The sequence below is a fragment of the Otolemur garnettii genome, unplaced genomic scaffold (assembly GCF_000181295.1).
Source record: "Otolemur garnettii isolate 467f Iridium unplaced genomic scaffold, OtoGar3 scaffold00045, whole genome shotgun sequence".
NCBI classification, from domain to species: Eukaryota; Metazoa; Chordata; class Mammalia; order Primates; family Galagidae; genus Otolemur; species Otolemur garnettii.
Genome location: NW_003852440.1, coordinates 3,690,888 through 3,718,564, shown reverse-complemented (window position 1 = coordinate 3,718,564; position 27,677 = coordinate 3,690,888). Strand labels below are relative to the sequence as shown.

At 36.4% G+C, this 27,677-nt stretch overlaps 1 protein-coding gene across 1 annotated transcript in view; it reads right to left on the bottom strand.

The window, feature by feature from the left end:
* DISP1 (dispatched RND transporter family member 1) overlaps positions 1 to 26,148 on the bottom strand; it is a 65,449-nt gene extending 39,301 nt beyond the window's left edge. The window contains exons 1-2 of the mRNA XM_003790965.3: positions 26,009 to 26,148; positions 12,902 to 13,421 (exon numbers count right to left, since the gene is read on the bottom strand). Coding sequence (XP_003791013.1) covers positions 12,902 to 13,404 — 503 coding nt within the window. The 5' untranslated portion in view covers positions 13,405 to 13,421; positions 26,009 to 26,148. The remainder of the gene's footprint in view (positions 1 to 12,901; positions 13,422 to 26,008) is intronic.
* Positions 26,149 to 27,677: the final 1,529 nt, after the last annotated feature.

Genomic DNA, 27,677 nt, shown 5'->3' with positions numbered 1-27,677 from the left:
GTGACGGCAGAGGGAGCCGTGACGGCAGAGGGAGCCGTGACGGCAGTGACAGCAGTGACGGCAGAGGGAGCAGTGACCGCAGTGAGAGCAGTGACTGGCAGAGGGAGCCGTGACGGCAGTGGGAGCCGTGACGGCAGAGGGAGCCGTGATGGTAGAGAGAGCAGTGATGGCAGTGACAGCAGTGTGGTAATACATGACACTAAAAAGAGAACTGTCCCTGTATAGTAAAGGTATTAACTACAATAATATTTCTGAAGTAATAATTCTCAACATTTATAGACTTTACTATGTGCCAAACACTGCCCTAAGCACTTAACATATATTAAAATATTAAAAAATACAACTCAACCCTATTAGTGGGTTTAGACTTTATAGATGAGAAACTGAGGCACAGAGAGGTTAAACAAGTCCCGCAAAGTCACAAAGCTAAAGAGGCCCAATGCAAACTCAGGTAGCCTACTCTACAGCCGACACTCTTAACCACTATGCTGTACTGTAGTAAAAGTTCACCTGTTTCTGTAAAGTAAACTACGGTTGGAGAAACTAGAGATAGAGAAGTATGTGGAAAAAACTACTGAAGAATGTGGGCTTGGAAGTTAGCAAGTAGCAAGTAAGGCCAGATGCAAGACAGCAGAGTGGGAAGGTATGCACAATCCACACAGTCTTAAAGCAAGCAGTCTGGTATCCTGGGAGCTGGAACAAAAGGCATCAAAAATCCTTAAGAGAACAGCACAGAGCGTTAACATTTATACCAGAGAATTTGGTTTCAACAATTTCTCCAATTATTACTAGCATTTCCAAGAACCCACCGTGTGCTCTGCAGCAGGTAAGGTGTTTCAGCGAAGTACCAGCGTGGTATAAACAATTCGGAGAAATCAGGCAGAAATCTTCCTCAGGGTCCGTGCAAGGTGGCACTGTTAATGTGCTGTTTTTATGATCTAAAAATGACTGGGGAAGCCTAAGACACATCATCTGTGCCCTTGTGATTATTTGTGTGATCTGTGTGATTTCAGTTCTGTGACCTTAAGAACGAACTTGCACAGTGCCTAATACATAGTAAGCACTTGATAACGGTTTCCTGACCTACTGCTGAAGCTAAAAATGAAAATGTATGGAAAAAAAAATTTCATTGTTTTATGTTTGAGTAGCATGGAGAGGTTGATTAAGAGAAAGGCTTCAAGCTCAGACAAACCTGGACTCAATTTGAGATGCTACCACTTACTGTTAACAACTTAATTAATCCTTTATAAATTATTTAATTTTTTAAACCTTAGGTTTTTCATATATAAAATGTAGATGACAATGGCTCTGAATTCTTTGGGTTGTTTACAGGATTAAATCAGAGAATGCATGTAAAATATAGTACAATGCTTGGCATATAGAAAGAAATCAATAAAATCATTAATATAAATTTTAATTGCAATTCTATGCCATTAAAGTCCATTTTGTTTACCAATGACATAAGTACAGTGCATGACTAAGTACCATGTCATAATTTTAAAAATTCTTTATGTTCAGAGACCATTTTTCATAATTGTAGAATATTTCAAAATTATGCTTAGTAATAATAACTTTATTATTGAGATTTTTAGAAAGTTCATTTTGTTACAAAAATTGCAAATTATGTAAAAAAGATACTCATATGATAGAATAAAATATACTTTCAATATTATATAACCTAAATTGAAATGTTGATGAAAAATTAAATGTTATCAATTGCTTCTATGACCATATATAGTCAAGTATATCATTAATGTAAAAGGCATTTATAGCTGGTTATATTTCTTTGCAAAGCCTGTCTATCTGTAGGTGAAAGAAGAGGAAATATGCCACTTAAAAATGTTCATCTCTTCCCACTTTGAAGCCTTCATGGGGCACTTAAAATATTCTGATTAAGGATATTCTGTAATATCATTTACATTTTATAGACTTAATTCACGATGAAGAATTGCTTTTCTTTTAAATCGTGATTTTTAACAGTCTTTAACAGTTTATTTTAATTAAGAAAAAGAATATTTAATTTCTAAATTGTGCAATACAAAATCTATTTAAAACCATGTTGAATTTATAAGATACATCTAGACCCCCAGTTACAACCATCCAAACTTTAATAATGAATGTCTACACTTTAAACATACAAATTTATATTCTCTTTCTAAGTGACAGAAATACATCAGTCTGACATAAAGCATGTGTTTCAAAAGGACTGCAGTGGCTGCTGAAGTGTCTATGGATTTTGGACAAACCTATTGCTAAATTCCCTTTGCAGTTCCCTCAATTAGTAGCTGAGCCTGGTACCCCATGAAGGAATTTCTGTGTGATGTTGACTCAAATAAACAAACAAACACCCAAATAGATAGACAGACAGACAGATAGGTTTTGTGCATAATGTGCTTGATCTGTGCTTATCCCAGACAAACTCAAAATCCCAGAGGCTGGGACAAATCAGACTTCCGATGTAACACTTCAGTTCCAATTTAGTTTAAAATGAAACTTTTCTCTTAGTACCGTCTGGTCCTAAGTAGCAAGCAAGAATGATGCTATTTGTTAATCCATTAAATAAGAAAGAAATTGTGTTATACAAAACTGGGAATAGAGGAGAGGTCTAGGGATGTCATTTCCTCTTACTAATTAATTATTTCTTCTTACAATGAGTTCGAAGGCCTAGCGTATCACTAGTTCAAGGCAGCTATTCTGCTGTTTGTTGGAGGGTAAGGGAAGCAGGGCATGGGAAATTCATTTTCAAACACATTTTGTCCCTGCCACTTACCAGGGGGAGAGAGGAAGGAGGGGCAGGACTAAAGGTCAAAACACCACAGGCTTTGGTCCTGGACAATGCACACCTAAAACGAGGAATCTAAGAATATTTTTTAAATTTTTTTGCAACAGTAAAGAAAATAGTGTAAAGCAATTAGAATGCTGAAAAGGACAATTGGTTAATTAAAAATATTTTTAAATGGTTGAAAAGTAACTTTAGTTAAAAGGAAACATTCCTCCTGAGCCCAGGAAGTTAAATTTGCATGGTTTAGTTGGAGGTTATAAAGTAAACAGCCCCATGTGTTACGTTTTAAAGTTACACTAAATTATAAAGTACTTACCCTTAAACTCAAGCCTTTCCATGCCAGATTGTTGCTGTGTACCTTGTACAAAACATGGTTAATGAGAATGTAATATATAGTTTTCCTAATAAGATGTGAATAATAATCATTAATAAGAGATCCAAGAAAAGCCCACAAGAAGGCCAGAAAAATCTTATTAAACTTAACTAACTTAAGAGCATGGAGTCCTGGAGTGAAGTCTACAATCCTCAAGCCAAAACACTCACCAGATACTGATGTTGCTCACTGAGAATTTCAAGTTTTGGGAGAAGGAGGTCAGGGTAAGAGGTGAAAAAAAAATCAATTCAATTTGGAGCTCTCTATAGAGTTCGTGCACTAGAGGGAAATATTTTAACAATCAAATAATACATTTAAATAAATCCTTACTAGGGATTCTTTTATAATGTAGTAGTTTTAGTTTCTGGCAGCCTATATGATAGGCCAAAAAAACAAAGTTCCAGACTCATACTTAAAAAATAATAAAGGTCTAGAATATTTAGTATTGGCTGGAACAAAAAAGTTACCATCCCATTATAGCTCCTCATTATATATAAGTAGAAACAAAGAAACATCTTATCAGAAACTTCCAAAGTGCAGGGGAAAACAATCTGTGACAGTAATGGTCACTTGGTATCTGTGACCTCCCCCCTTCCATGCAAGGCTAGAGACTCCTCCCTAACTACCCTTCCCTCCCCCACAGAACACACTCCATCCCTTAAAGGGCAACTTTCAATGCCATGTCAAGGAATCTGGGGAAACTGGAAGATTTCTGAGCAGGGGAGTGACATAATGAAAGCAGTGTTTTACCAAGGGGGAGGTGGGCAGGCCCAAGTGACCACGGACACATAAATAGGGTCCAGAGGAATGAATATGCTAACTGTCCATCCTGCTTCTTAACTGGACACAACAAAACAGTGCTTAGAAACAGTAAACTGCTTCCATTCCTGCAGAAAGCATCGTGCTTGAATTTCAAACTATTTGCTACCTATCAAAGCCCTGAACCATTTAAACAGGAAAAATAAACTGATTTAAACTAAACCAATTAACTCAGAAAATTCAAATCAAATAAGGCATCAAATTTGGTCTTAAACTCTCTCATTTTATTCTGCTTTATAAATTAAAAAAAAAAAATAGGAACAAAGAAAAGTCCAAATTCTTATTTAGGAATTTATGGCTCATTCTTCACTTTTATAATTTACTGATTGCTCATAAATCACACTAGATTTGCAAATATCCTAGGGGTGAGTGGGGAGGCAGAGGTAAGAAAAAAGAAAGGTTGTTCCCAAGCTAGCTCTCCCCGGGGCATGGCGTCACGGCACCCGTCTGTCCTGCCCTTCAGAGGGCTCCGGAGATCAAATATTAAATACTGTGTATCAGTTGAAGATAGAATATAAAAGAAGCTCAAGAGCGGCACAATAGTAGACTACACACCTACTTTTTATTCTTTTCTCTACACCAACAAGCCTGTAAATTTTTTTAAAAATCAGAAACCAATGTATTTGGAGTGAGGATTGGTTTAAAACTTTGAAACTTCTCCCACTGTCTCGAAAATATCTATGTTTTCCATAGATATCTATGGAATATCTATGTAGACCATTAGTGCCTGATTTTCATGATCAAATTATCACATCATAAAATCTAGCTCTGGATAAGCAGGACTTGATTGATGCTCAGTATCTATTCAGTTTATTCAACAATTAATTTCAGGGAGTCTGTCAAATGCCAGGAATCTTGCCAGGCCCTGGAAATATACAGCAATACATTAAAAAAAAAAAAGAAAGGAGGGCGGTTTTAACAAACTTGGCAGTATCTGTGAATCAAAGGTATTAGAGCTATAAAATTAATGAATATAAGGTAGGTAGATACAGATGATTCTTAATTTATAATGGGGTCATGTCCCAATAACCCATTGTAGATTGAAAATATCATAAATAAAAAATCACTGAATACACAATGATAGCCCAGGATGAAGGAGAGAAATGGAATGGGAAGGGGGGGGTTGATAGAGGGAGGGTAAAAGGCGTATTACAAGGGTACAAGTCAAATCCGTCAAGTGTAGAACATAAATGTCTTAACACAATAATCAAGTAAATGAGGCAAAAGCTATGTTGATTGGTTTGATGTAACCATGTCAGATTGTATAAAAAAAAAACACATTGTACCCCACATATGCATAAATGTATTCATGATCTATGCGTATTTGACTTAATAAAAAAATAAAATAAAATAAAAGATACATTTAAAATGGTAAAAAAAAATCACTGAATATACCTAATCTACAGAATGTCATAGCTTCGTCCAGCCTATCATAAACATACTCAGATATTTTTAATAAAGTGTAGCATATCGTATGTAATATTCTGAATACTGTTCTGAAAGTGAAAAACGGAATAGTTATACAGATAATCATCATTAACTTGCACAGCTGAAAGCACACTGGGCCTGAGGAATGTTCGAAGCATTGAACTAAAATTAATTGCTGGATGATAGAGATGGTATAGCAATGGGGAAATCAAGTTCTCTTAGCCCGGGAAAAGATCAAAATTCAAAACGTAAAGTACAGTTTCCATTGAATGTGTATGGCTTTAGTGCCACTGTAAAGCTGAAAACCTGCTAAGTCCAACCGTTGTAACTTGGGGACTGTCTGCACTTAGTACGTGCTCTGTACTGGTCGCACAACATTTAGAAAGCACCAATCTTTCTGAACTAACTGCACCATGTTGTGATGCCTCCTCTGGCTCTTCTCCAAAGGAGATGGTCAGTGTTGCCTCCCTCACTCTGACCTCTGCTCCTGCCTCCTCCAGGCCTCCTGTTTCTCTATTTCAGGCACCTGGACTCTTGCCTATTTTTGAAAGGCCCCTCCCATCACCAAAGGCACTTCTCTGAGCTCTCCTGTGATTCCATCTCTCTCTTCAGGATTCCTATAACCCCCTACACCTGACTTTGGAAACTCAGAGTTATTTTGGCCAAAATTAACCCTCTCTTACTAGGCTATAAGCTGTTTGATAGCAGTGACCACTATAACTTCATAAGGTTTTTTTTTTAAGTTTTGTGAATATTTCATGAATGAGGTCTTAAGAAATATTTTTTGTAATTATTTACTTATTCTACAAATATTTATTGACCTCTGAATAGGCCCCAGGCACTAGGCTATATTTTAAACTCCAAAACACCAAGCAATCACTTGGTGATGTGTTAAGAAAAAAGAAAAGATGTAGTTTTGTAGAGTTAATTTTGCTTAAAAAGAACACAAAATATTACAGCAATCAAAATTCTCCTTTAAATGTTAAGTCCTATAAATTCTTTCAAATTACACCTAATAATCCTAATAATCCACTTAGGTTTGGCAAGAAGATGCAGTAGAGAACAATTGCCTTCTTCCTGGAATTAGAGATGTAACTGATCCATAACAACGTCATTTTTAAAGTCTCACTGTTTACAAAATACTTTGAAACCTTTTAGAACTTTTTTCTTTTTGGTAAAGAAAGCTTGAAATATCTTTTTCTTCATTCTTCAGTCTCTGCTAAACTACTAGCAATAATATGAAAAGGGGGAAATTAAAGAATATATTTGCTTCATCCCAAAATGTTATGTTAATTAGTTTTACGAAATAAAGAGGGTATTGTTTCCTGATATTTACTATTAAGGTACAAGATGACCAAGACTCACATTCTGACGCGTATTTAAAGACTGGGCAATGCCTTTGTGAGGCACAGCACACTCTAAAATCAATTCGTTTATAATATAAAGGAGAACTCTCTAAAAGAAGTCCTGCTAATCAACTAGGCCTCCCCTCACTGTGACTGCCAAACTGACTGACTGTGGCATGCAAGTGTGGAACACTTTAAAATTTGTAAACATTATTGCTTTTTAAAAAGCTAATTTGACTATGTTAAGGAATGTAAAAATAAACTTTGGTTTTGGTGAAACAAAAATTACATCTTACCAGGTTTCTTCTAAAATCATCTATATGTAACAATAATCCGATTAGGTAACTATGATAAAGTGTTACGGACCTGAGTCGATGGGAGTGGAGGGGCCCATTATTTTCATCGGCCCCTTTTTCTTCTCTACAATGCAAATGAGTGCCCATCTTTACACTTGTCCTTTCTATGGGTTAAGGGTGTGAAGTGTGTAATTTATAAATAAGAAGGAAAAGGAATACATCACCTATTTATTTAAACCAAAGCTCAGTAATAGCTTCATTTCTGAAACAATACCAATAGGATTAAGCACAGGCATCAAAGAACAACAACAACAAACTTAAGAGAAGGAAATGAAAGGAACCAGAATGGAGAGAAGGGAGTTTAACATTTGGTGCTAGGCACTGTGCTAAGTGCAAGATAGCTACTGTTACTTCCATTTTCACATAGAGGGAAATCAAGGCTTAGAGAGATTAAATATTTACCTAAGATCACAAAACCAGAAAATGGCAGAGGCAGGATTCAAATGCAGTACATCTCTCCCAAAGCCCATGCTCTTACCAGTTCATGTTACTCAGTAAGGAAAAGAGAGAGGACTGAGGAAAGAAAAATGAGAGTTCTAACACAGCACTGATGATCGCTTCTAGAGGCTATCCACACTTGAGAAAAGCTATGCTTTTATATTTGTATTTTAGATACAAAAGCCCAGGCAACTATAAACTAATAAGATGATCCTTTTGCCTTCAGATTTACCCAAATAAATAGGCTTTTGTGCAGTAGGCTTTGTGGAATGTAATTGTGGTCTCTAGAAGCACTAAGGGACAATATCTGCCTACCATACAAGTTTTTCTAAATAAAACTTTTAGTCCTTCAACTTTTTATTTTTTGCCCTTCAACTTTTTAAAGAAAAGGGATTTTATTTGTCATTTCTCTGCAGTAACCACAATACAAGCAAACCCCAATTAACCAGAATTATGCTGACAAAGGGTATTCACTATCACATACTGCTGTCACTTTAGTAACAGGAGTCCCAGTTGATGCCACGAACACTGAAAAGGGATCTCAGTCGCTTCAACACAGCCAAGGAAGGTAACTCTGTACAATAAAACTTTCCACAATGACGGAAGTGCGCTACATCTGTGCTGTCAAATGTGGTAGCCACTGGCGACATGTTGCTATTGAGTACCTGAAACGTGGCCAGTGTGACTGAAAAATCTGAAAAATCAAATTTTTAATTTTACTGGTGTCTCCTGAGAAGAAAAGGTCAAAAGAATGTAGTTTTAAACACATGTAGCTGGACATGTGTAGTTCCTTCCTGCAAAACCCATGTCCAGCAGTCCCGAAAGGTAATAATTTCTATCAAGAAATAAAGACAATGATCATTTTGCTATTAGTAAGGGAGGAAAAGATGGAGAATGTGAATTTGTAAAATTGGTAGTCTGGTTCTCTTTTGTGTTAACATATAAAACTAGCCAGGCGTTGTGGCGGGTGCCTGTGGTCTCAGCTACTTGGGAGGCAGAGGCAGGAGACTCACTTGAGCCACGGCACTCTACCCAGGGGGACAGCTTGAGGTTCTGTCTCAAAAAAATATATATATAACTGGCCTATGCCTCTGCAAAAGCAGAGGTGTTTAATTGCTATGCTCCACAGGATTCAAATAGTCAGTAAATACATATTGATTAAAGATGACATCTACCTTTGGTCAGCCTATGCTAAAATCCAAGTGTCCTACCTTGTCCACATTACCTCCACTTCTTTGCAGCTGGGAAGCAGGCTTGTAGCTTTGAACTCTGTCTCCACCTCTTAACACCTGCTACATATTCAGTAAGTACTTGCTAAATAAGTGCATAACCTTGAATTTCTCCATTCATTGCTCCAACATCTTAGAGAAGCATTTAAATTGACTTTGGGTGATTTGAGACTTTGGGCTCTATGTCAATAACCAGGTTCATGCCACCATGCTGATGAAGTGTCAGTGATATTTTTGGTTCAAGTTTCCTGACTAAAAAAATAACAATCACCAGGGCTAAGTACAGGGAAACGGGTGGATCATTATAGGCCAGGTGCTGCAAAATTTGACACTTTGGGAAATTATGTTTAGAGTTATAATTTTGCTCCTAAATGTTACGATACAATATATACGAAAGAAAAGAGTTCAAGTCGTAAATTCTATCTCTTTTAAGGTAATACAAGAGTCACTTCTTGTATTTTAATAAAAAGAGATCCCTTCACAGAAAATAACTATTGTCCTAAGGGGAAACAAAAATAAAACCTCTAAAGTGAGCTGGAAATTAGAAAATGAATAAAGAACTGAAGGAGAAAGGAAATACAAACTACAAATACTGTACAGTCATAATGGATGGTGCAGCAAGGATAACGCCCAGGGAACATTTGGGGGTAAGCTCTGCTAGGGTTCCACAGTCCCCACTATGCCAAACACTTTTAACTTTAATTCCTCCAGTGTGCCACGGGAAATGTTCAGAATGACCTACAGAGAAAAGTGCATTTTGCAGGTACCACCAAATATCACAGTTCCTTATTACAATACTGAGTCTGTGGCACTGCCAAGTATCATTTATGGAGTTCTCTGTTACAATCAGGACCACGTCTTTGCAATGCCAAAATTAAAAGGTAAATACGGTTTAGATTAGAACTCTTGTATGCTATTTTTTGGGTGTAGAATTCCTTATTAATTGTATAGTACCACCATTCTCATTTCACTTTAATATAGCAGTAAGAAGATCCCAAACGAATAATTCAAAACTTGCTTCAACAAGCAGACAAGGAGTAAGACTGGCTCCTGAGAGGCATTTTCCAGATTTCTGGAGGATAAAAAGTAGATCATTACCATGTAAGCTCTTAAACAACTATATTACATTCAGGATGTAGCATTGCCAAACTGAATTCAGTAAATACTGTCCATTATATAAATAAATAAATAAGTAAATGTAGAAAATAGGGAAGTGATAGAATTATTGAAGCACAATCAAGTATGTAACATACACAACTAGAGACATACCACTCCTCTGCTGGTATCCTTAACATATTCTTCATGTGTTACAAATAGTTAATCAAAAGGCTCAAATTTTTGAAATAAAATTCTAAATACAAAAAATTTCCTTCATACTATTCTACTTTAGTATTCTTTCATACTATTCTACAATTTTTCTTTTTTCTTTCTTTCTTTTTGCAGTTTTGGCCGGGGCCGGGGCCGGGCTTGAACCTGCCACCCCTGATATATGGGGCTGGCGCCCTACTCCTTGCCTCTACAATTTTTTCTTGAGAGACAAATTTAGTATTTTAAAAATTAGGGCTTTAAAAAAATCGAATAATGTAAGTATTTTTATTTCTCTCATGTTTAAAATGTGAACATTCTATAATTCAGACACAGCATTTACTTTTTTCTTGGGTCTCAATTCCCTTTTAAATTACATACTCTTGTTCCAGAAGGCAGTCAGCTTTTGATCATTCCTTCTCTCTAGATAACATCCAGGACAAACCTTGCAGGGATATGGGTCCAGTGGTCATGCACAATCTGAACTAAGTTCACCTCGACTGCTGAAGCCCCAGTGCCAACAATGACCCCATGACCAAGGGCACTGACAAGCGCATCCACCCCCATCGGTTTGTTTTCTGATGCAGCACACATAGAGCTCTCATTTCTTTTGAATTAGGTCAATGAGAAATGCTAAGTCAAAATCCTGAAACTCCTGGCACATTCTGCTTTATTGAAAGAATTGGTTATTTGCTCATAGCTTTAATATGTTGTGACATTTTTAAAGGAGGGATCAATCAAAATGTGGAACTATCTATCTCATCTCACACTCTGTAACCGTATAACTTATGATTCAAAACATCAATATTTGTGATTGCATAATTTTAAAATCAATTTTTTATGCAGTCTCATTCAAAATGGAAAGAATGGCTCGGGGCCTATAGCTCAACCGGCTAAGGCGCCAGCCACATACACCTAAGGTGGTGGGTTCGAATCCCCAGCCCGGACCCGCCAAACAACAATGACGGCTGCAACCAAAAAATAGCTGGGCGTTGTGGCGGGCACCTGTGGTCCCAGCTACTTGGGAGGCTGAGGCAGGAGACTCACTGGAGCACAGGAGTTGGAGGTTGCTGTGAGCTGTAATGCCACGGCACTCTACCCAGGGGGACAGTTGAGGCTCTGTCTCAAAAAAAAACCAAATGTAAAAAGAATGTAAAACTGGCCATGTAGCACAATGCTGGGAGAATAAATCATCTAAGACATGGCTCTGGCAAATTTGGTGACCTTCTCAATTAAAAGATGCTTAAATCTGACATAGAAAATGTATTGAGAATGGTAGAAAGACACTTTGTTCCCCTCCCCACCCTCTTTTGCGTTTTCTCCTCCTCTTCTCTCTTTCTTCCTCTCTTTAAAAGTGAGAAACCAGATAATCTTTATTGTTCAAAACCTGATAAAAGTGGAGAGTATTTATGACTTAATCCCTATTTGGATCCGACTCTTTAATGAAAAGTGAATTTGTTACATGCACACGGTGGATTATTATTCACAATCCAAAGATAAACTAGCATACACAATAATTAGGTGAGTCTCAAAAGCATTAGGTTGAGCAAAAATTGCCAGACACAAAAGAATACATACACAAAAATCAAGAAATCTAAAATCCATGGGGACAGAAACAAAAGGAACACTCCCAGCAACAACAATAAACCAAACGAGCTGAAACCTGCATGGGTGAATCACAAAGGACACTGCTGAATGTGTTTCATGGAAGTGAAATAACAGACCATAATACAGTCTGTCTTAAAACTTTCATAGTGACCCATGTATTATGTGATTCCATTTATTTGAAGTTCTGAAGCAGGGAAAAAACAATCTATGGTAATAGAACTCAGAATAGTGATTACTTTTGGTAAAGAGAGTGGAAACGACTGAGAGGAGTCTGAGGAAACTCTGGGGTGACAGGAATTTTCTACAACAGGTGGTATGGATTACACTTACAAATACATTTGTCAACATTGACCAAACTGAACACTTGAGATCATGCATTTCTCTACTCATAAATTGTACCCTAATTTTAAAAAGAGAATGCTCTCTTTCCGGCTAAAGTTTTTTTATTACTAAAACTGTAAAATAAAACTTGGTGTCTACAAAGTATTTAGCATTTTATAAAATATATTACCATTTGCACTGAATGAGGCTTAATTTACCCATGGAAAAAATAGTTGAGAATCACGTAGAAAGATACAGGCTGAGGTGGGGGAAAAGGACTGGCAATGAAGTAGGTTTTTCTAGTACTTTTCAATCTACCAGATCTAAAAATGCTTTACAAAAAATACTTGGAAAAGTCTGGTGCTACAGATTTATTAGGTTTTCATCTGCTATAAAGGAAATTTTTGCTTTTGTCTGGTCTCAACATAGCCACCCAAACCACATGAGTCTACAGCTATAAGGAAGCATAAGGAAGCAATTCACTTTGTACCTAGTTTTCATAAAGGTTGATCACTATGAATGATAGCAAATATAGGGTTCCTGTTCAGGCAGTCTCATCACAAATCTATCTCCCATGTATAGTAACAGGAGTTGCTAATAATAAAACTTGTTATTGAACTTGTAACTCAATGTCTGGCAGGGATTCCTAACCCATGTGCAGAGAGTGCAAAGGGAAGGGAGGAGCTGACTAAGACATCAATGGATAAAAAAGATATACTGCATTATTTCATTTGCATTGTAGTTGGCTTCACATAATTCACAAAACATGCATTTTCCTTGGTTTTCCTTTCCTGACATATTTTTCTCCTCTCCTTTTGGAGAAATAAACACAAGCAATTGCATCCACGTGAAGGTAGCTGAGCGTCAAAGGCCAGGAAAACTTTCAAACCACTCACCTTATGTTGGCTATGTGCTGTGGTACAGGCTGATGCTGAAAATGGTCAGGCCACGGATGATGTAGGCAGAAGGATGGAGAGGGCTGAAGACAGCACGCAGTCTGATACACAGGTGAATGATTTGGACAAAGAGATGCAGAATACTCAGAGTGTGGCTGCATGCAACACGAGGCCAAAGCAGAGGGCGCTGGAGGGCCAGCCTCGGGATGGCACTCTTGGTGACTGCTATGGCTAGTCAAAGGGTGATGGTATGGGCAAGGATGGCAGCACGGGGATAACATCTGAGGTGCTCTTTGGTTGTCTAAAGGCAGAAAGGATGATTTGATTGTGCCATTAAGTTGCAGGCATCCGTTTGGACTCACTTTTGTTCTTGTTGCTTCTTTGGGTGTGAGCTGCTGGGCTGCAAGGTCTCCATCACAGGAGGGACTTGGGCTGGTAGCACTGGCTGCAATGCTGCCATTGCTCAGAACCACAAAATCATTGTTTCCATTGCTCACAGCCATGCTCCAATTTCTTGACCCTAAGAAAGAAAATGATATAAAATCATCCAGTTATAGTCAGGCAGGCAGATATCTAGGAAAGACAAGTAAAATCAATAGAAACTGCTGTGTGGAAATGAAGGCTCCTGCAGGAGCTGAGAGTGCGGGAAACCAGCATCGTCTGCGGCAGCACCGTCCATCCAGCACGCTGGCTTCTTTCCTCTGGCTACCTCATGCCCCTTAGGGACCCGCTCTCACCCCCACTGACCATTTTCTCCTCACCAACCTCTCCTTTCTGTGCCTTTCTTCTTGCCTCGTCCTAGGTGTGCAAGTTATCAGTTAAGAACCAGAACATTTGGGGGATGGGGAGGGACAGGATACAAATACCATCCCTCAGCTTTTCCTCAGCAGCATAGCTGGGTGTGCTGAGTTAGGGATGATGGGCAAAATGAAGAACCACTCTGACGGCAATCAGTTGCACGGCTTAAAATAGTTTGAATGAGCTTAAGAATATTTTACTTCTTTAATCAGTATTACCATCACTTTTGCAAGTGGCCTGCCAATCCTCATTCCTTCCATAATGACCACTAAGAGTGATTCTGAATTGTAGTAAATACAGTTGCCCCTCCTTTATAAAACCACTTTTGGGTATAAATACCTAGCTTAAAACATTCAAATAATGCACCCGACAGAAAACGACACTCTTACTCTAACTCACAGGAAGATAAGGAGGTGGACTGACTGGCAAGAGCACTAATCTGACTCAGGAGGCACAACTCTAATCCTTTTCCCATCACTTTCTAAATGTGCCATCTCAGCAAGAAATCTGCTCACTTAAGCTTCTGTTTACTTAAAAATATGTTAACAAAAGAAAAGGCTGCATGGAAATACTCTGAAAAATAACATAATATTAATTGAAATTAAAGATGTGTAGTAGATAATGTAAGAAGTATTTTCTACATGAAATCAATGCAATTATTTCCCAGAATTAAAAAATCATCTTATACAAACACTCGATTCACAGAAATCACCTTTCTCCAACCTCCACCTGCAGGAGGTATTCCAAAGCCTTCCCTCCAGAATGCAGCCACACTATCCCAGCTGAGGTGGATCTACTAGGCTGAGCTGAAGGGGAAATCAACAACTGCTTCCCTCCCATCAGGATAAAAGGAAGAGTTCTGATTTGTTGGTTGGTTTTTACCTTCTCGAGTTGGCTAATATATCTTCTCAAGTCTATTTTTTTCCTAAGTATTTAATTCAATCAATCCTAGTGACCCTAATCACAGCTGTCAGGTGAGTTAAGCTAGAGAGAAGGATCTAACAACAACAAATATCTTCAAAGTTTTAAGGTGAAACTGGGCTTAAGGCAGAATGCCATCGCACTCAAATCCTTTCTGATTACTGGAAATCCCCTCGTTGACTCTCCACAATCGTCATGTAGCCTATATTCTAATTCAATCTGCTTTTTCTTAGAAATAATAATTTTATTTGTCACCAGAATTACAACTATAATTCCCTTTTTTAAAAATAACAAATGGATTATTTTGTAGTTGCACAAGAGTTAAATAGATTCTTGTATGACAGCCAGGGACCTAACAGCCATTTAAAACACTTTTTTTCCACTCTGTTAAAATGCAATTCAAGTGCCAGACAACTGACTTAACAGACTTACAAATGAATTTTTGGAACACAACCTGTTTTGTAACTTGGAGACTTCTTTAATGAAGTAGGAACTAATAAAGACTAATTTGAACTCAGATTTTGGCTTGTATTTGAAGCAAATCACATGCGCTTTCTCTGATTCAGTTTCTTTAATCATAAAATGGGAGCAATCAATTTGACTTCTTAAGCAAAAAAAAAAAAAAAAGAAAAAAAAGAAAGTAAAAGCTAATAAAAAGCAAAAACAGAAAAAATTAAGAAATGTCTATGGGTTATTTAGGTTCAGTGAATATATCTGTGTAGATTTCAGGTAACCAAGACAACAGCAGCATTTCAATCTGACATTAAAAGTTGACCTGAAGGACCCTATTGAGAAAGATCGCTTTTCTTTAGAACAGAGACAAATGAGGAAAAAAATTCAGTCTGATCCTAAACAGAGGGAACTAATGGGAAAGAAGACAAGATAAGGAAGAACAAATACAATAAAAAGGAACCAAATACAGAGTTCCTGAGAGTGTTAATGCCCTTTACTTGTGCCAAACTATTGTGATAAATCTAATGGTATGTGATTATAAATGCAGTGAAAGTAATATTTAAAACTGTGGAAAATTAAAATAAATTTTGGGTCAAATATAATAAGTAACTTTGAAAGACAGCTTCTGTTGAAATCATGGGTTTTCCCAGGGCCGTAGCCTAAGAACTATCTTGAGGCACTGGGTTGGGGTGTGATAAGCCCATGCCAGACATTTCAGTGTGACTCCCCCTGTTCATGAATATAATATGTCAGTATCCCTCATCTCACATCCTTGATTTCACCTTTTCTGATAGCATTTTTATGTCCTGAGGGATTTTGCAATTTTGAGGACACAAGGTCTTTGGCCAAGCACCATCATCTGTTTCCATTTTAAAATTTAAGTTTTATTTTTTGGGCCTCAGTTATTCACATATATAATTCAGGGTAATAAATAATATACATCTCCTAGTTTTACTATAAGAATACAAAATTGTTTTGAAAACCATAAAGGACTACATATTGCTAATGAAAGAGTTATCACTATTGCTTGAGTAATGAGAATATAAAAAGAAATGATGTTTTAAAGCCAAAATTATGCTTGAAAATGGTAACCAAGACAAGGATGGGGAGGTCACATGGCACACCTCTTGGGGGTGGGGCACAATTATAAGAGGGACTTTATCTAACAAATGCAATCAGTGTAACCTAATTCTTGTACCCTCAATGAATCCCGAACAATAAAAAAGAAAAATAATGGCTTGTTCCAATGACAAGAAGAATTTTTCATCTTATTTCATTTTAAAGAACTCAAATTTACATTTAAATGGCCACAAAATAGCTTCTTTGTTGAACAGTGTAGCTTTGGATACCAAGAGTAAAGTAATTTTTAAAAATTTGCAAAAAAGAAAAGAAAATGGCAACCAAGATATGGAGCTTAGAAGAAGCAGACCAGGTAGGTCTGAGTGTGAAAGCTGGCTGAATACTAGTTACTGACTTTGAGAACCTGGGTCAAGGTACTTAACTCTCACTGTCTTTAAGTCTAGGTTTCTTTTAGAGTTAGTTTGAAATTCAAATTGGCGCACCCTTCTAACAGCAACAGGCAACAACTTCTTAAAATTTAAGATAACTTTATCCTTTGACCCATAATTCTACGAGGAATTTATCCTTTGGATTACTTGAACAATGTGTATGTGTATACACACACACACACACACACACACACATACATATAAGATATGTTTCTATATATATTCATTAGAATGTGATTCCTGCAGTGTTTCTAATAGTGAAAACTGAAAACAATTTAAATTATCATCAACAGGGAACTTATATTCTGAGTATTCTTATATATTGAGTATTCTGCACAATAAAAAAGAATGATGTCAAGATCTGCTTCTGACACCACTTGTCAGGGCCCAGGACTGGCCAGGTCTTGGGCCCAGCTTAGGTAGGTTCTGGACGCGGACCGCTAAGCTACCTTGTTCAGGAACGGTTTCTCTTAGGTGCTTGAGGGCTATCTCCTTTAGCTGGAGAGAGAGAGAGTGTGTATCTTAGAGAGAGTAAAGCAGTCTTCTTAGAACAGATAGATCTTAGTCGTTAGCAGAGCTTGGTAATCTTCAGCAGAGAGACGCTGTGCTGGAGTTCTGCAGACAGAAGAGGAGACAGAGTCGGAGTAAGCGTGTCCATGATAGTATGCACATGCTTTTTGACTGCCATCTCCTCCAGCCTAATATAAGGCTGAGCTCATACCGCTCAACACCACAGGTGTAGAGACTGCCAATTCACCACTGCCCTCATCTCGCGAGCTCTCTCATGTTTGTTAGAACTAAATCCCTCTCCATGCCCTTTTCACCAAGGTGTTCCATTACAGGTATTTCTTATAACTTTCACTTCTCCTAGCCATAATCTATATGGGCTGCTACAGAACGAATTATATCTGGATGCATTACTATGGACAGAAGTCCAAAGAACATTACTACGTGCTAATAAAACTTAGCTGCAGAACAACCTATACAGTATGAATTTATCTGGTTTAAAAAAAAGGGCATGTATGTGTACATATGTGTATAGTCAGGTACATACAGATAATTTCTAGAAGGACATAAGAAAATGCTAACATTGTTTTCTGCTGGAAAGTTGGACTGGGCCACTTGGAGGAGTAGAGAAGACTTACATTTTACTTTCTGTACTGTTTTCATATTTTACTCTAAATGTTTCGTTTCATGGTAAAAAAATATTACTGAAGCAATATATAAAGTCCTTAGCGCACTGACTGAAACGAACCAAAGGCAATTATTACTAAAATGCAAAAAGAGAAACAAAATTATTTTACCTTAAAGAATAACTAGACATTCATTGGAGAATTTTATGTTTTTTTTAAATTATAGAACTGTTCTTTACAGTGACACTCTATATAGCATGTCTATAACTGGATAAAGCAGGAAATTTTAAAAAGCTAAGGAGAAAGAATAGATGAAAACAAACTATTCAAGGGTTTCATTTATTTTATCTCACTGTTTCCAAAAATTTGAAATTACAAATGATTAGACCAAAGTTATCTATGAGGCGAAAGTACCATGACTAATCCTGTAATCACTGAAAGAGGGGAAGAAATACAGTCAGCAGACAGGAAAAGTCATCAGAGTTCATGTGATTAGAAAGTCTTCAGAAAGTTTAAAATAATTACATCCTACTACTTATTTGGAACTCAGAAAATCTACACCTATAAAATACATGAAAATCATTATGTTTCAAAGAAAACAGTAGCATCTCATTGAAAATTCTATCATATAATCATAGTAGCATCTATTTGAATTATGAAAATTTTATTTGTCAACATACAATCATGTGTTGCTTAATGATGAGAGTAAGTTCTGAGAACTGTCAACAGGCAATTTAATCACTGTATGAACACCACTGAATGTGCCTACACACCAAGGCTACAAACCCATAAAGAATGCTTTTGTACTGAATACCATAGGCAATGATAACATAGTGGTAAATATTTGGGAACTACACATACCTAAACATTGAAAATGTAATGTGTGGCATTACTACATTATAACAAGAAATTTTACAAGCTCTAGTACAATATTATGGGACCATGGTATAGGTATGTGGTCTGTCATTGACCAAAATGTCCATATGGCACATGACTGTATTATATATCAAAATACGTTAATGGCACACAATTTATCCAAGGGATGCAATCAAACTATTTAAGTGGCTCCCAGAATACAAACACATTTTAGGGAGTATGAAGAAAACCTCATAGCAGCTTCTTGGAATTGGAGGTCAAAAGTGCTAGTGTGGCCAGAAAACTTCCAAGGTCAAATCTAAATCCTTGCTGTTGTAGAGAATACACAGACCTGTGCCACTTACCATATAACATTTAGCAAAGCCATCACTGTCCTCACCAGACACAGGGCTCGTACAGCCTGAAGGAGCACCGTCTCCTTCCCCACCCACAGTTATAATAGTATATGCCTCTCACATACTTCCACAGCACTTTCTCACCCATGATCTCACTTGAGTTGATCCTCTTAACAGCCCTTGGAAAAACAGGTGTGGCAGGCATTACCAACCCATTTTACAAAAGAAAACTTGATACAGTCTAAGTAAGGTGCTCACTGACACGTGCTGATGACAAATGGTGAGGCTGGGAAGCCTAAGGGCAAGGTTTTAAGAGCTTTGTGCTAAACTACATTCCATAAACTGAGATGATGTACTTTAGAATAACTCTTTGTTTTACCAGATTCATAATACCAAATTTAAGAATAAATGGCAAGACCGAATCACCAAGATGGTATGTTGTAACCGACCATCTTTTTCAAAAGAGTGATGCTGCCTAGAATGGAGCTTCACTGGATAAAATACAAAACACTGACTAAACCCATGCTTCCAAACGTAAGGATCCCCTGGGGTCATAGCTAAGATGCAGATTCAACATGGCTCATCCAGAGTGGAGCAACAAGCCTCCAACACTCCAACAACACACCCATGTCGCTGGCCCCTGGAACACACTTTGCCTGCAGCCAGGCAAAGCCACAAACTAGATGGGGACATTACAAGAGGGCTCTGCCTAAGTAATGACAAGACAAGCACAAAGAAGCACTCTGCACAATTAAACCAGAACGGACCCCTAAAGGAGAGAAACAGGCATAGCTGAGAAATAAAGGCCCATTTTTCTAATCAAGGCAGAGAAAAAAAAAAAAAAAAAATATATATATATATATATGTTCATTATATATAGTTTAGCAATAGAGGTTGTAACTGATAATCGAGCTTTTTGTTTTGTTTTGTTTTTAGAGATGGGGTCTTGCTCTGTTACCCAGGCTGGAGTACAGTGGCTTGACCACAGCTCACTACAGCCTCCAACTTCTGGGTGCAAGTGATTCTCTTGCCTCAGCCTCTTGAGTAGCTCTGACTATAGGTACGAACCACCACACTCAGCTTATTTTTTAATTTTTTGTAGACAAGGGGTTTCATTATGTTGTTCAGGCTATCAAGTTTAATTATTACTTATCTTGTGACTCTCACACTATTTGGGGCAGGGAGGCAACAACTGACAGGATTGTAACCCTTCTAGTGCAACTCATACATACGAACCCATACAGATGGGATCAAGAAAGGCTTTTCCACTATCTCAAGATACCTAAGGCAGGCGTCCTCAAACTATGGCCTGCAGGCCACATGCAGCATGACTCGGACATTTATCCAGCCTGCCGGGTATTTTTGCCACCGCTGCCTGTCCTGCTTAGCAACTGACTCGTCCCGGGGCCCACAGTCTGGCCCTCTAGTAACAGTGAACTGGCCCCATGTTTAAAAAGTTTGAGGACCCCTGAGCAATGCCAAGTTCACCTAGCTTTTGTAGGACCACTAGAAGCTACTGATAGAAAATTCTATCTGAAGGTCCTGATGAAAATAACCTCTGGATTCAGTATTTCCCAATATAATTTTAAAAGGTACAATTCATCATTTAAGAGTATCAGAGACATAGTTCACTAAATTAAGGAGAGGTGTTATACATATATTGTGCTATGCAAACTTGAAAAAGCAAGGCAATGGACTGATCTTTGTGGTTATATAGTATTTGGACTATTTCAAAATAATGTAATTGTAACCTCACAGAAGAATTTCTAATCAAAGAATCAGGCAATTTTAAGGAATTAAAATGGGTAATCTTAAATAAAGAAATATAATCTTCTTCCTTTCTGAGACAAAGTTTCTTATTTTTCTTTGAGTTCATGAACTTTCTCCCATTAAACTTTTCTTTAGTAAGAACTTACAAACAGCTTCACCTAATCACTTATAAACGTTTTATATGTTGTAAAGAACTAGACAAATATAAGGTATTACTGCTAGCATTCTCTTTAAGCATAAAGTGCCGTAAGTTGGAAGCCATTTTCCCCAAGAAACAATGATATACCTTTGAAGATCTAGACCTCAAGCACACATTTCAGAAGAGCCTACTAGGCATTAGCATGCTTCCACATCGTGAGAAGGCATCCTGAGTTTCAGGAAATCTGAAAGTGAAAGACTATAGTTCTCTTACAATAAAAACTTACTATGTTTACTATTAAGCTTATATTATCAAGTAGGCAGTTTCAACTTATGATAATAAAGGGCATCTTTGGAGATGAAATATTTTTATATAAACTCTTTTAATATGATCACACACATGATATACAAAGTGGCCATAAAGTTAGTGTGCAATAAAAAATAGACAAATATTTTAAATTGCACACGAACTTTATGGCCACCCTGTATGTTGATAAGGGAGCCAAAGGACAAATTGCAAGTGTTTTATGTTTCAGCTTTTACAAAAACTATTCATGGTATTTACAAACACATAGATTATGTAGAATAAAAATTACAATTGCCACATAAAGTTTCCTCTCGGATTAACAACAAAAATTATAAAAGTAAAATAATCCTAGGAAGACATTACTGTATATCTACCATAGCAAACCTGAAAGTCTTAAACTTGGAAAGCAAAATTATTGCTAGAAATGAGTGAGGCTGTGAAAGCAGAGATTCAGACATGTAGAGATGATAGCAGTTTTAGTGTTAAAGAAACATCAATTTCATTTTTCTCAGTTTAATGTCCAACGTACCTTTGGCAATAGATCTATATGGGAAGAGAAATTTGGGTATAAAATGAAGTGTGTCTTTTCACAGTCTGGGATAAATGATGTCAACAACCTCTGTTTAGCATAAAGACTTATCTTCCTAAATACCACACATACATTTAAAAAGCATGACACAGTGCTACAATTACTAAAGAAGTTTGCAGAGATCTTTTTTCCAAGTTCATTCACAAAAATTATTCTACCCAATATCCACAACTCATCTTATAAATGTATCAATAAGTATCAATGACACACGGAGTTTTCTTATCTTCGTGCTCTCATTTCAGATGAATATAAATTCCACTAAGCTGCACTAATTTCTTTTGAACCCTAAGCTAAGTCTGGAAAATTGCACTAAACTGTATAACCAAGAATATACAAAATAAAACTAGAGAGGCTTTCTATAATCAGAAATGTCAAACAATGGTCAATAAAAAAAATTCTACAAAGTCCTCCTATTAAAATCTAAACACAGCCAAGACATTTCTACAAGTTTTGAAGAGACTGCAACAAATACAACAAATATTCACAAAATTACAATTCTATCACAGCAGTCTCATCCCTAACTGAACATCAGAATCACTTTGGTAATATAAAAAATATATGCATATAGGAACAGGGCTATGACCTCAGAGGTTCTGATTTAACTCATATCGTAGTGAAGTGTGAGCATTAGCATTTTAAAAGCTACCCAAGTGATTTTAATGTGCAGCCAGAGCTGAGAACCACTAACTTATACTTTACATAACTAATCGTAATCAATTTGTAGGGGCAATCAACTGCCAGTCAAAATATCCAATGTTCAGAACATATTGCCTAGAAATGCAGAATACTGTTGCATATTAAAAAATTCTTTCATCGAAGTTTAGTATTTAAACTATCTCCACTTGGGTTTTTTGGTTACAGTGAAAACAGGTTACTTAAATTGATAGGGTGGGGACAGGGGTATGTCAAGGACAAAGTTTTAATAAGATACTAGCTCAAGCAAGACAATGGTGCAGAATTCATGTGGAACAATGCTGTGGAAATGTGAAACAAGTTGTCACACAGCCTCAATCACTTAAGGGTCTTTTGAAGAAAGTTTAGGAAATAGCTAATTTGACTAATGAGTAACACTCAAAAAAGGTATTCCCCAACTGTGGTCAGTCTCTAAAATGAAGTTTCAAGCTTTTCTCACAAAAAAACACATTCCCTAAAGTTCCATTCCCAGGGAAAAAAAGAAAAAAAAAATTCTGGTAGCATTTTAAACATGTTAAATGTTCGAATTCTAGGGTCAGAAAATCTTCAGATAGTAGGCTTGCTATCTAGCCTCACATCACTACTAAACAAGAATTATACGATGCTTTGGTAATATAAACAGGACCCCCAAGACACGATAAGTCTGTCCTTCGGCCATGAGATTTCACTTGAAACTATTTTGTCTGAACTGTGGCTTTCAAATTGAGCAATCTATGTGTATCACTATAGCTCTACCCCAGGGGAAACACAGAAACCCATTACTGAACTTAACAAATATTGTTCAACAGATCACAAGCACATCTAAAAACACCATGAATGTTTAATATTTCATACATCTCAAAACCTCAAAACTAAGCATCTCAAAGGAAAAAACCATAAAACCAAGAAAATTCTACTCCTACATATTGTAAAGCAAAGAACACGACAGAATTTGAAAAAATGTCTCTCATAAGGACAAATTGGAGATCAATCACCGTAAGGCACTTAAGAGTTGTTTGACTTAAACGGTGGTGTGTTTTTTTAATACTACACTTAGAATGATCTAAACTTTTCCCACAAATGTTAAGTATCTGACACTGGGCCCCACCCCCTGCTGCTCTGTGAAGTTTGAGAAGTAGCAAATCAAATTTCCTACAGCAGCTCCCCAAATGTGCTCTTCCCTGCAGAGCCCAGCAAATAATGTCTCAGAGGTATCCTTCAGTTACTAAGCAGCTTGGGAAATAGCACTCAAGGTATTTGTATAAAATACAGTTAAAGATATCCTTTTATTTTAGAACTCTGAGATTTACTTTAGGCTTAGAAAAACATCAAATTTATAAAGATTTTTTTCTTACTTGAATTGCATTAGTAATCTAGCTTAGTAAGAGCACAGAACATCCATAAACCTTTTTCTACTCTCTACTTGAATTATCAATATAAATGCTTGTGAATTCTGTTATTTGCTTTCTTGGATATATTAGATGAATTAAAATTACATTTACTATTCATATGGGATTCTTGTTTTCTCACAAAGGTAATTAAATCATATTCTTAAATAGGTAAACATCCTTACTTGCCAATCATATAATATGCACCTACTGTGTTCCATGAGAATAGTGTTCTTGGAATCTAAATATGTGAGCCTGTCCTACATGAATCTGTTTAACAGTGATTAAAATAAGAGAATAGAAACTAAAATGGAGAGAATAAAGAGCCACTCTCTTCCCCAAGTCAGCTTTTCTAATTTACTTTAGTCGCTTTGTTTTAGATTTTTTCCAAAAAGGCTGATGGGCTAAGCAGCTCTTTTGTATTAATCCTTAACAACTTAGTTTTATTTCCTGTGTCAAAATGTGATCAAGAATTGGAAGTTTTTTAAAATAAGAAATGTTCCTATAGTCTGCATGTCAAAACTGTCCATCACTCATGCTGAGTTCTAAGAATTATACAGTGAGAATTCTCGATCCAACTCCTGAACTCAAAGCAGTTAGAGAGTAAGGAATCAATGCACAGCAAACAATGAAAAGCAGATTTCCCAAACATTGCCAAAAAGGGTCGACTGGTTCAATACAAACTACAAACATAAGTGGGATTAAATTTAATTATTGGATGAATCAATTTTATAATACCTATCATTTCCCAGACTGAGGCAAAGTTAACATGTAGTTTCTAGATAGCTTTGTAGATCAGTCATTTCAGACACTTAAATGTGATGTGTTTTTCATAATCAATGCAGATAGTTCATGCTCACAATTCTAAAATTCAGGTCTAAGATGTAAGCTATATATATAAAAGCATGAAAAATAAATAAAAATACTCTACCTTATTTTTGTATACTAAAACAAAATGTTCCAAATAAAGTATAATCCAATAAAACATTCCAATATTGAATATTTTGGCAATGAAAGCATTCTAAGATAATCTGTTGGATTTGTAAAACTAAAAAGTAAAACAATGCAAAAATAACTATTTTAACATTTTATAAAGCAGAAATGTGTTACAGACATTAAAACCATAAGAAGTAGGAAACCCACTACCTATAAGTGAAATACTCATTAGCTTAGAGATTATTTACATAGTTTAGTGATTTTCTAACCATCAAAGGGAACTGGCATTTTTCTTAATTATAAATATTATGATCTAAAATAACCCTTTTGTGGTTAAAAAAAAAGATACATTTCATTCTTTTTCTTTCAACAGGAATACCGGTTTGTGCAGCAAATTATAAGGCGTGCTGTCTATTTTTCCATTATCACTGAAGAAAGGTATTCCCAGTCAGTCACTGATGTCCATGAAATACCTCAGTTTTCAATAAATTTTTAATTATTTTTAAGTTTATATTTTACTACCAGACATAAAAAATATTTCACAAGTTAGTCTGAATTTTTCTACCAGTTGTATATAAATTAACTATAAACATCTTAAGTAAAAGGCAATATAGTAAATATATTTGGACTTATACTTTAAGTAGTAAATCCAATCATTATATAGCTACCATTGTTAGAATTAAATTTTTCGCAATGCGTGAAACATTTAATCAACTTAAACACAACTTCAGGGCGTGCATCAAGCTGTGTGTTTGAAATGAACTTCGACAAGAATTAAGCTTTCTGTTGAAGCTTAGTTCCCAAGTGGGTATCTTTACCAAACTTCCTACAAAATGGAAGATGTTAACAGTTTTCTATTTCCTTAAAATATCTAATTCACAAAAGTGATTAAAATGAGTCTTATGATTCTACATCTATTTTCTATCACTGGTAATGACAAGCACATCTTTTCAAAGTTTTCTGATTCAGATAGTGGTTCAACAAGAATCTCAAAGTATCAAACACCAACAAACTGTTGTAAATCTCAGATTTCCTTCCAACTTTATAAAGAAAGCACATTTTAACAAACTTAAGAAATGTCCAATCTTACCTTACTATGTAAAACTCTTCATTCAAATACTTCACAAGTTTTAAATGCCTTAAGATCCCATTCAAAGTTTAGGTTGAAAAAAAAAAAAAACAGCTGGAATTTTAAATCAATCCTAGAAACAAAGGTCAGTTTTTCAATAAATTCTCTCCAAATAACAAATTCACACATATAGAAGCAAGAGTAAGTGTATTACCTTTATGTTAAAAAAGGAAACTTTTCTGGCTCAGTTTGGGCTGCAAATGATTGCAGTAGCAACAGCGGTCACTGACTGTAAAACACAGCCCAACAGAACGCAGAGAGTTGGCAGGAGCAGCTTCGAGAGCAAGCGGCAGGCAGGCCAAGTGACAAGCACACACAGATTGCTTTGAATTAGGCGTGTCAGGGGCTGGAACTTGCAGTGTTTGCTCTCCAATAGGACGGGAGAGTTGTTCTCCTACTTAACCCCTCAGGGGAAGGTCTTAATAATGGTACCAGCTGGCATACTGAGGGGCTTGATCTGAGCACAAGGTCAGCAAACCAGGATATGAAGGTGACAGGTAATTTCTAACCTTTTCCTGCTTCTACAGAGAAATTGCATGAAGGACTGTTTTTAGTTATAACTTCCTTTGATCTTTTGGATTTTAAATTATTTAGTAGATTAAAGCCATGTTAGCTGATACTATTTGCTTGCTTAGCCTAACTTTAGTGTTATAGATTCTGTTTTCTTACACATTGTGCTACTACATTTAAACTAACGCAAATAAACAGGAGGATTCTTGTGTTCTTTCACAAATGGCTCTTGAGACCCTACTTTTAGGGCAGAAAGTTCACAGTTTTTAAAAGAGTCAGCTTTCTTTTTTAAAGAGTAAAGTACTAGTCAAAGCAATTATAAGTGCTTTTCTTTAATTTTCCTAAATAAAAACAGCAGTTTGCTAAATGAATTTGACACTGCTTTTTATAAATGTATGGCCCTTGTGATGCCAGTATTTAAAAATTCCACAACCACAACACTAAAACCCGAAAACAAATGCTTTATATTTACAAATGACATCCCCTAGCAAATAAGTGATAATTTATTGAAACCATGAAATCTAACTGTTTGTAATTTTGCTAATAAAAATGTGCAAACAATTCTCTTACCAGGATGTACTAATGAACTGCACAAAGATAGTATTTCAATAGATAAATCTGGACTTCATTAAAATAACAAAACTTCTGTAGATCAAAGGACATTATCAATAAAGTAAAAAAAAACCTCACAGAATGGGAAAAAATATTTGCATATCCAATATCTTAAGGGTCTAGTATTCAGAATATACAGAGACTGCCAAAAAATATGTACACATTTTGAGAAAGGAAAAAGCAGGCTGGCACGGTGGCTCATGCCTGTAATCCTAGCACTCTGGCAGGGTGAGGCAGGTGGATCACTTGAGCTCAGGAGTTTGAGACCAACCTGAGCAAATTGAGACCCAATCTCTACTAAAAATAGAAAAATTAGCCAATATCGTGGCAGGCACCTGTAGTCCCAGCTACTCGGGAGGCTGAGACAAGAGGATCACTTGAGCCCAAGAATTTGAGGTTGCTGTGAGTTATGACATCATGATACTCAACCCCAAGGCAACTGAGTAAGACTCTGTTTCAAAAAAAAAAAAAGGAAAAGGTATTTTAAAATTATAGTACCCAATATATACTGAAAACAAAAGATGAACACAGTCATGTCTGAGTCAAGTCAAATGTGACTTAAGTATTACAATTTTAATACATTTTCTTTTCTTAAAAGGTGTATCCATTTTTTGGCACCCTTTGTGTATATATATATATATATTTTTTTTTTTTTTTTTAGAGATATAGTCCCACCCTGTGCCCCTGGGCAGAGTGCAGCG